Source organism: Spodoptera frugiperda, chromosome 11, assembly GCF_023101765.2.
Source record: "Spodoptera frugiperda isolate SF20-4 chromosome 11, AGI-APGP_CSIRO_Sfru_2.0, whole genome shotgun sequence".
NCBI lineage: Eukaryota > Metazoa > Arthropoda > Insecta > Lepidoptera > Noctuidae > Spodoptera > Spodoptera frugiperda.
In genome coordinates, this window is record NC_064222.1 from 3159952 (window position 1) to 3170933 (window position 10982).

The 10982-nt window shown below is 34.9% G+C and overlaps 2 protein-coding genes across 3 annotated transcripts in view; one reads left to right on the top strand and one right to left on the bottom strand.

Annotated features, from left to right (window-relative positions):
- The window catches only part of LOC118274661 (flotillin-2), a 287597-nt gene that overhangs the window by 12108 nt on the left and 264507 nt on the right, over positions 1–10982 (top strand). The window lies entirely within an intron of this gene.
- On the bottom strand, positions 660–8698 carry LOC118274648 (glucose dehydrogenase [FAD, quinone]). Its single transcript, XM_035592287.2, has 5 exons — positions 8245–8698; positions 3617–3844; positions 3104–3236; positions 2114–2233; positions 660–2029 (listed from the first exon to the last, which is right to left on the bottom strand). The coding sequence occupies exons 1-5, from the start codon at positions 8531–8533 to the stop codon at positions 757–759; spliced, it is 2043 nt and encodes a 680-aa protein (XP_035448180.2). The 5' UTR covers positions 8534–8698; the 3' UTR covers positions 660–756.

A 10982-nucleotide genomic window follows, 5' to 3' on the forward strand; every position in this document is an offset into this window, starting at 1 on the left:
TAAAGATTGGCCAAAATGTGTCCAAAAAGGATTACCTTTAATTATAAAGTTATAATCCAGGGGCTTTAATCTGTTTAGTCATTGGTGCCAAGTCAGCACATGGTGTTTGTTTTTATTTTGTCTTGTAGTGTTGTTTTTATTTTCGAAAAACCGAAAAACGCTCAGTAGTACTTTGCCCGACTCCGGGAATCGAACGAGACTCGACTCAACACTAGTTTCGTTCGATATTTAAGTACTTATGGAACAAAACTTACGATTTCCTGGTTGGTTGAGTTGTTGCTACACCTTAACTTGCTTGCTGAGAAAGGAGTCTCAGGTTTTATTTTTAGATTGGGGAAAAAGTTATATTTTCCGGGATTTTCGGTTTGGAAGTATTTAAAATTTCTAAATTTTATTTGGTTATAGACATGGTTACATGGGACTCATAACTCAACTGAAAAGTTTTGTTTATTTCACTGTAATACGCCCCCTAAAAAAACACAACCATATGTGTATTGCTTTACATTTTTTTCTGTGTATTCTCAAATATACATAGTGTTCAGAACCGGAACGGTGACTGTTTGTTCTGTGTCATGAGATTTGCGCCTAACCATGTAATCACCACTAACTACTCGTACATAAGGTATACTTAGCATTTCGTCAAAAAACAAAGCCATAAATTAATTTCTCAGTCATTTATTGGTTTTATTTAAGGTAGAACTGTCTTAAACCTATATTTGATTTCCTAATATTATTGACTAATTTGTTATTAATAATTTAATATGTCTGTCCTACATTTAATACATTCCATGTCCATTTGATCATGTCTGCTGCCTTTTCTCCGATCATCATAGCGGGAGCATGTGTATGTGCGGATACAGTTCTTGGTATCACACTAGAATCGACTACACGTAACCTGTTCACACCGTGTACGCGCAACTCAGGGTCCACGACAGCTAAGGGATCTCCGACCGGACCCATGCGGCACGTAGCTATTTGGTGGTGAAGTGTCGCTGTCAGTGTACGCAACGCACACTCCCAATACTCATCAGAATCGAAAATGTGCGTACGACAATCTGGATAATCCGCTCTGTGTAACTTCGTTCCAAAACGCTGGAACGGTGGCGTGTTAGCTAGCGCTTGTATGTGACGGAACGACGCAATGAATGTGGCCACGTCTTTAGGGTCAGTCAAGTAATTACCATACATTAGAGGATGACTGAATGGATTACTATCCTTCAATTCTATACGACCTACAGATTTTGGATGCAGTAACATAGGAAAGGCACTCCATGTGTCCCGATTGAATCTATCTAGTTCATTAAAGGCACTATCAAACACGTCATCTCTTATTCTCATTCCTTTTCTTACTGCCTTACTTCCTGAGCCACCATCTGAAATCAATGACCCTCCAATACTTATAAGTTCTATATCAGGAACAAGGTCTGGGTCATCTGAAATTGGTGTCTTAATATATCCAATGCCTTCCACTCCACCTGGTGAAGAAATTGAGGATTCTCCGTGTCGGAGCCATGTTACTGCTTCTCGAATATTTAAGGCTCTTATTTCACTGAGACTCACTCCTGTCGTGTTCAATTCAAATATTAATCCTGGGAAACAAATGTGATCATATAGTGTTTGTCCGACTGGTAAGTCCTTTAGTACAGGAATGCCAACAGATCTTAAATGATTCTGTGGGCCAATGCCAGACAACATAAGAAGTTGAGGTGAAGCAATGGGTCCTGCTGAAAGAATGACTTCTTTTCGGGCTCTGACTGTAGACTTTACCCTGTTCCTTACGTACTCTACACCGTAAGCAGTGAGTGTTTGCGGGTCAATCAATACTTTTGTTGCTCTGGTCTCAGGTAGTATATGTAAATTACGTCTCTTCTTCTGTTTGTGTAAAAATGCTTTGGCGGCACTGAATCTGTGGCCAAAACTTGTGGTGGTTTGCACGTATCCGAAACCTAATTCATTTGGTGAATTATAGTCAATTGTTGGATGTCCAAGAATTCTGCCGGCTTCTAGGAAAGTTTTAATTAATTTGGTCCTGAAACGAAAATAGAAAATTACAATTGATATGTCTCGTAATTGGTTCTTATATGTAAGTAGAATTATTGATCAGCATATTTACTTTTTTGGTACGTGTTCCACAGGAACTTCTCCATCCCGACTTCTAAAGGGACTTTTCTCTAATCCATCTAATGATGCTCTTTCAGACTTCATGTAATAATATAGAACGTCGTTATATGACCTGGAAGATACATTACATTTTATACACCACAATGATCAAACAAAAAGCTACTGTTTCCAACGCCTACTATTTGCAGCATAGCACAACGTAGAAAAGTAACTTGATGGCAAACTTGTAGAAGGCTTCAGACGAATCCAAAATGTATGGAACCCGCATATAATGTCTGTTTAAGAAATTCAACATCACGCACAGGTTTAATACTTATTTTGGTTAACATCCTAAATCAGGGTTAATTGGTTGCAGATATTTTAAGGACATTTCCATGCTTATTGTTATGAGGTTAAGATCAAACATACAATTTTAATTAAAAGGTTTCGTGTTAGCTCATTTATGAGTATGTGCTACATAGTGCTCGGTAGATTTTATATGTTTACAACATTGAGTTGAATATATTATGTATATTTCTGTTTTGTTATTTCTACTGATATTGGTATTCAATGAATTGGAAACGATTAATCTTTCTATTAATGATGTTTACATCGCATTTCAAGGAGTTTTCTGCGAAAACACGCTTAAAATCAGTAACTTAATAATGTTTGGCTTATTCCCACCGAAATTAATACCTCTTATTTTACATATTTTACGTAGTATATTACTCATCCCGCAATTAGTATTTTGTTTGCAAGCATCAAACGGTCCGTCTGGCATAACATTGTAGTATCGATTAATATTAATGACCTGTTTGTCAGGAGCTGTTAGAAATAGATTAACTCTTATATGGTAATACACAGCATACATTATTGTAGCGATTTGTGTTATTTGAAAAATGATAGAGTATGTATCAACTTGCGACATGTGTGTTCTTAAAGAGACTTCCCGTTGTTAGTTACACGTGTTGTTCTGTATTTGGATTAGATAATTGATAAATACCAGCCATAGTTGCCTGCAGCAGCGATGCGATCCCATTCTGTGGGTCTTCCTCGAGTGTATATCATGTAGTTTACAACACTCGTTCCACCAACAGCCTTGCCTCGTGGCCAAAAACAGCGGCCGTTGATCATGCCTGGAATACCAGATGGATAAAAAATATTTGGCATTGTTCGACCTTATGTTTATATTAGGATCTTTGTTTTTTTGAGCGACGGCTTGCTTACTTGCTGGTTTATCGAAGATGAATTGCTCGCTAAGAGCTACTGTCTACGACTCGTCATTTGACGAACGTATCCAACTTACAAATGACGATAGGTGGTCTACAATTATCGCTACGTGGACAGATTCCTAGCAAGATGTAAGCATTTGTCTATTGTGGATCGCCTAGTGTCATTTGTAGGTTGCATGCATTCGCCAATGATGCGTCGTGGACAGTAGGTTTAAGTCATAAGTAAATTGCCTTATTGATGGATTGATTACAATTCAGGTATATAAGAGTCAAGTTCAACATACCGGTGCATACGCCTGGTTGATACTCCATATAGTACTGCCACGTGTAGTCAGTAGATTGGAAGTATGGTGCCAAGGCTGGCATGTCTGTGAGCAGCATCTCTGGTTTGCCAGCTTCCAGTAATAGCACTGTGACATTCTTGTCTTCTGTGAGTCTCGAAGCAAGCACTGAACCAGCTGAACCGGCCCCTACTATGACGTAGTCATATTCGTCGTATGGGGATTTGAGACCTGAAACACAACGTCGCTAAACGTTAATTTTAGTTTGTAATGATCCATATACGGCTGAAAATAATAATCATTAGTCAAACATCTCTATATCAACCTAGGTTTTTGTCAGCAACAAAGATCCTATATGATTCAAACGGATTATAAATTTTGTCCGATAGCCTCATCCATCATTATTAGCCCACCCTTTTTGATTTTATGTAATCTGTAATAAATTGAATTTGGATATTGAAAAATATTCAATTTTCTCTAATTGCTCACTAGCCAAATGATAATGAAACCAGGGTGAATAACCTTTTTTGTTTATCAACAACAAAGTAACAAAGGCTAGTCAGGAAAATAAGTTCATGTTCTGTTACGCAAGAGGAACAAACATCATGTGCCTACTCTGTCATAGCATGTGCAAGTCAGGTCTTGTCTGCAGTATGTGCCAGAACCGAACCGGTTTTCACAACGATTCATTTCCTGAAACACATTTATGTGGCTGTAAATCTTACGAGATCAGTTTTTATTTTAGTTTTTCGAACGTAACACAAGTCCGGCTCACTTATGTACCTACATACATTAATATAATATTATAGAAGTGATGTACTTGATCGAGTAACTGGTTACATTTCTTACCTGAGTGGATATTTTTTGTGAACTTAATCAATTGAACATTTATTGTAATGTCGTTGACCTTTCGTTTATTTTAAGTAATCATTATTATTATAGTTCAGTTAAAACGGTACTTGCATGCCTTTTTTACTGAGGTCGGGTTACTTCGCATTCGTACTTCGTTTTTTTTATCGAAAAAAGAGGTCTTATTTGGTTTGGTAGAGATGGTATGTAATGTTACTTTAGATTTAGACGTAATAAAACCAAAGCAAAAGATACACTGTTTGCATGTAAAACGTATTTTAGAAACTTCGAATTTAACTGGATTGTAAATAGAACGTCTTGACACTTTAATACAAACAAATACGTAGTCCTGTTATGTCCATGACCTTTAAAAATAACTAACTTTTTAATCAGAGAAAGTTTAAGATAACCGATATTTTTTTATCAAACGAGTTTTTTTTTTATTATGGTTCGTCTATAAACTCCTTTGAATTTTGATTTTAAACTATCGATAGTGTTAGTGAATTGGTGACCGAAATTCCGCAGTATTTATGTTGTGACCTTACAAAAAAGTACATTGACTCGTTGTAGCTGTTGTATAAATATAAATTCTGCCTCCCCCAATCACTTCCAGATAGGCCGATTGGAAGTTACCTGCATCCAGGTAAACCTTGCGACCTTAGTCAGGTTGTCTGTCTACCTTGTGGCTTGCTAGTACGCAGTCTCCACTCGAGAATTTTTTTTTATGAAACACGCCAGTAAACGAGCATACTTATCACCTTATTGTAAGCAATCGCTGCCGTCCATGGACACTTGAAACACCAGAGGCGTTACAAGTTGGGGGTTAGGAATTTAACCGTTTCACGTCGGTTTTCTGTGAGGCCGTGGTATCACCGGCCCATTCGTGCCGAAGCATGGCTCTCCCATACTTTCTGCCCCAGCGGCTGTCGATTCTCCGTGTTATGTGCCCACTGCCACTTCAGCTTGCTTACCCGCTGGGCTATTGTTCTATTGCGGATCTCCTCGTTTTTTATTAGGATCTCATATAAATTACACTGATTAAAAAAACTATATTAAATAAGATAATTAATTTATGTAAATTACTAGTACTAATTAAAAAAATATTTTAAATAATAATAAAAAAGACAATAAAACGTGAGGCGATTATGACCTTTACCGATTTAAATTCTAATTAAATAAGAGGCGCTGGTCCTTATTCCCACAATAATTATAACAATTACGTACCTAATGATATTATTTTTTTTCTTAAAAAACATACAATTGTATTGTTAATTATTATGTTATCGGCTTACTCACGTAACGTTTTGACGAGGAACTCGACTAGTTTCAAGCCATGCTAGAGGCTCATATTCATGAGCAGCATTCCGCTACACACGACGCGGCGACAGATACGTGAGTAAGCCGATAACATAATAATTAATTTAGTATGAAAATCACGAAAGTTACAATAAAATCATAATTGTAATGTTCTTCATTTGGTAATATAAACGAATCAATTAAAATATTATTCTATAAACTTTGTAAATATGTTTCAACAGCTCTGCGTGACAGTATTATTTTTTAATATTTTACACAAATTTTAGCCCTACATAGCTTAATCTTGAATGAAAATAGATTACTTAATCTATTTTGACTTATTATTTTTGTTATTGTTGTTAATGCATATATATTTTACATGTATTATTGTTATTTGTATGTATGATATGTGTAATTTCAACAAACAAACATTTCATTTCAGTGTCTCATTTAATTCGATCTTAGACTAATTTTTGATTAATATTTGTGGTTCTTTTTGATTTGGTTGGAATAAATGATATTTTTATAGTTTTTATATCGATCTTAAAGGATGATTTATTACGGTGTGACAGTTTCTTTAGTTAGTAAATATTAATGTTTAATGGACTGAACAATTTAATCCGATCTGGAATCTTTAAGGTCTAGATTTTTTTATGAAAAATATTATTTAATGACGTGAATTATTTGATTTAAAACATTAAGTTGGCCTGTCATGACTTAAATGTTTTATTACTATAGGCCTGCACGAAATTTAGCGCATGTATTTGTAAAAAAAATCTTATATCTATACCTTGGCCTGAATAACATTACAGAACATAAAAATGAATTATCCAATTTGGTGTAGTAATTTGGAAGTTATGCACGTACAAAATTACAGCAAATAAACAAATATTATGTTTCTACTAATTACGATGTTTTTTTAACAAAGATAAATTATCTATATGAGGTACAAACGTATATCATACAGTTTCTTAAATCTTAAAGTTAAGCTGGCAAAGGGCCGATAAAGTGGTGTTTTTTTTAAGCACAGTAGTCAAACAAACATTAATTCTGCAATATTTTTTTATAGGGTATAAATAAGAGGATAAGTAACAGATTAATTAATTCATTGCCTACACCAAATTAAATATGGTATTAGTAAATTAAGATAAAATAGCACTTTTTTACAATAATATCTTTAATTTATCGCCTATTACTGGCGTGATGTTGATTTTAAGAGACAACCTGTATAAATCAAGCCATTCACTCGTCGTGCGTAGTGTATTTTGTTAAATCTATTATTTTACTATTTCATTCAAGTTTTATGTTTAATATACTGCTGTTTGTTGTCCTTAGGAAGATAAAAAATAATAATTGTTTCAAATTATGAACCACTTTATATTCTTAAATTATAATTACTTAGGTATTTTACAAGCAGCGAGCACGTGAATTTATTGATTGTATCTGTCTGCCTGTCTGTCTGTACAAATGACCTTACAATAAAAAACAACAACAAAAGAAGAATAATCTGGTTTGGTACATTTCGAATTTATATACTTAGAATACATTATCTACAATTCAGTTCAAAATTCAGTAATCATTACAATGTTTTTACAAGGATTTGGTATTACTTCTACATAGCTTTCCGCACGTGGCTTCGCCTCGTGTTCGAAACCATCATAAATAATACATTAAAACCTTCTTCATGAATAGCACTATTTATCGTTGAAAATTGTACAAGAATCGGTCCAGTAGTTTTGAATTTAGGGCGTTCATACAGGTAGACAGACGAGAAAAAGGAAAAAAACTTTTGAACTCAAAATGTCAGCACAACATAATTCAACTGGTTGTAATTTATGTGGTATTCAAGTTCAATGCTTGTACTAGGTAGTATTATATACTAAATATGCAATTTAAGAATCAATATAAATGAAGTTTTTAAATTAAATGTTTTGTAATTAGTGTTGTTTGTATCAATAAATATAAATTACATTAATTGTACCTATGTATGTAATATTTCATTTTGTATTTTTCTTATACTTTTTGATAATGTTTTATATTTCCTCGTTGTGAATGTGTGTAATGTATTTTTAAAGCTTATAAATATGTAGGTTTAGCTTGTGTTACAAATTAGAACTCGGCTTCGTATTACAATAGGTATTACTATAACATGTTATGGTTAGATTGTTGTATAGATGTGTATAATTAAGGTAATATCACTGCAAATAGGTTAGGCTAATTGACTTTGCATAATTATTAGTCAATTACATATGACAGGTAGCCTTATTACCTGCTGGTTTTCTTATACGAGTAATTATAAGCCCTTGATTTTGATAAATATGTTAAAACTTCCTTGTTATTGTAGGGCAAGGATTAAAAAAATATTACTTAAGTATTATTTTTAAAATGATCCGATTACAGACAATACAATACAAAATTCCTCTCATTTAAAAAAGCAGAGCTACTAAAAATAAGAACAACTAATTAATTGAAATAAAGTAACTTACCTCCAGGTAAAGGGTAGGAATCTCTCAGAAAATCAAAAAAGTCGTTCGGATTTTTCGGCACGTAATTAGGTGCAGCTGTTTGCATCATAATATTTATTAATGGGTTCTGCGGATATGAGTACAATAATCTCCCATTTCTGTCCACATTATTTGGGGGAACTCCATCCCCGTACATGGAATTCCTGGACTCCTCATCATACACCGTCTCCACAAAAGCTTCGTCATAATCACTATGAGCACTTCCAAACAATAAAAAATATGCCAATAGAAAATTAATTTTTCGTAACATTTTTGCCGCCAATTTATTTGCACATTGCCCGTGCAAAAACAAATGCCAGCTTACTAGTCGAGATGTCGAGAGACTGAGCCTGTGGCGACTGTACGAGACTTGGCTCCGAGACTACGAGTATGGATGTGCGGCGCGTGAAAATATTATAAGTAGCTATGGAGACCGTTAAAGGAACGCGGTCTTTTGTAGCACCGGTACTTGTCCAAATTGACACTTGATATATTTTTTATCACGTACTTAATAGAAAAAGGTTTTTTTTTTTGATACGGCATTTATCTTCTTCACCTTGATCGGCAATCGATAATAAAGAATTTTATATGCAATGCAGGAATTACCACACATTTACTTGGTAACATCCGTCGCGTCGTAAAATTTTTGAGGGATTGTCATAAATCTGATGTTTGTGTGACAAATGGGATTGTCATCTTTATGTGCGATATTGCGCTATTGATACATCATTTATATTGTTACAAATACCCCAATAAAAACGTTAATGAATCTCCAGAATGCTTGTTACTCTCTAACGCATAATGATTGCTGCTTTGGTATTTAGATAGACCATGAACAACATTTATCTCGGTTGTATAGTAGAAGATTGGTAAGCACTCTGCTTGGAGATAACATGATTATACGGTGTAACACTTGTAACACGACGGTATAAGAAATTTGGAAGTTGCGTATTTAATGTCGGAAGAAAACAGCGCCTGGTGTTAAACAATCGTTTGACCAATTGGATACTTCACCGGTAATGAGCATGTACATTTGAATTAAATATACTTTGGTAAATTTAATGAAATGTGTACATTATTAGACTTGGGTATCCTAAAATGTTTTATGAATTAAGCTTCACTGCTGGACTTATTTGCAACATTATTATTTACAAAACCTATGGAAAAATCTATAAAATAAAGCCCTGTGTCGAAGTGTGCCATTATTATTTTTTGCGTTTTATCATATAATTAATCAGTAATATATTTTATTATAATATTGTTAAACTGCCTACAGACAATAGTTAATTAGTTAAAATTGTTATAGTCCCATAATTAAAGCTTACTCAAAGTTCACTATTAAAAACAAAATATGCAAATGATAATAAAACAATATACTATGATACCTTTTTGTACTATGTGTGGGTAATCGGAAGTTCACATACATTTTTTAAGAGGTTGACTGCCAACCTTAAATTGTTCAAGGCAAATCTTCCACTAATGCCGTGGGTCACTGGTGTCCCACATGGCATTGAAGGTGGCATTCATCCATTCAGTTTTCGGCAGACCCTTCTAGTTTATTTATAAGGACGAGTCTATTGCTTTACTCGGGACATATTTCCAAACCCACGTTCCAACGCACAACCGCAACCCCACCCACAAACCACGTATGGTTTGTACGATGACGAAAATAATGATAAAAGTACATTCATCAACTTGGGCATTGAATCTCTCACTCAGTCTTGTTTGTGATCCACCATGCATTCGGATCCTTATAAGGATTCCATGCTAACAGTACACTTTTTTAAAAATGTACTAATTTTAAAGATCAAGTTCGTTGAACCGATTCAAAATACCTGCTTTTTGACTTTTATGTTCCAAAACATAAGTTTATTTTTGTTTTATTTCTTAGTCACAACTCACAACAGGTTGTGCTTCGTCTCTCATTTTTGTGAACAATGTTCTGAGATAATGATTTTGAAGCCATTACTTTTAAGGACCAGCTTTTTAACTCCATAAACGCGATAAAAGAAATTTAAAAAATGGTCACTGTTCTATAAACAGTGTTTGAATGCTTAACCTACTTAGATATAATCATGTCGTCCTAGTTGTTTATTTGTGAAAGTAGTCCAGTCATTTGGTAGTTTTACCTGGAATGTTTTCCGGGAGTTTTGAAAATTGGTGAATTTATAGATTTGGGTATGCTCTTTTCGAATTTCAACTTTGCCACCTCGTACAACCGCCGCTCGCGCCGCCATATTGAAAAAATGGCGCCTAAAAACGGTTTTTTATTAATATCTCCGTTCCGACGCATTTAACGAAAAAATATTTATCTACAAAATTAAACTAGAAAAAATTTCCTACAATTTATGTATTGATAACTTTTTCATAAAATCAATAGTTTTTGGCGTACGAGCGCCGCAAAGTATTATTCATCTGCACCACCACGTGTACAAACAATGTGTGTTGTGCAGCAACGACTGTCGCAACCGAGGGCTGGGCTCGCTGTCATTGCAGAGGTAAGTCCCCTGTTTGAGGAGTGGCTAGAGAGGCGCCATGGCGTCCTCACCTACCGCCTAACGCAGGTGCTTACCGGACACAGGAGTTTCGGTAGGAACCTGTTTTTGATTGGGCGGGAGGAAACGCCCGGGTGTCATCACTGCGAAGACCGCCCGGAGGACACGGTGGAACATATAACATAACACATATAACATCAGAAACAGGAACCTACCGAAACTTAC

Bases quoted from the DNA above. Each gene is read 5' to 3' on its own strand.
- LOC118274648 (XM_035592287.2), bottom strand. From the start codon at position 8,533: ATGTTACGAAAAATTAATTTTCTATTGGCATATTTTTTATTGTTTGGA. The intron at 3,845-8,244 runs GTAAGTTACTTT...GTTGTGTTTCAG, and splicing joins TTCCTACCCTTTACCTGGAG to GTCTCAAATCCCCATACGAC. The intron at 2,030-2,113 runs GTAAATATGCTG...TTTTCGTTTCAG, and splicing joins GTGGAACACGTACCAAAAAA to GACCAAATTAATTAAAACTT.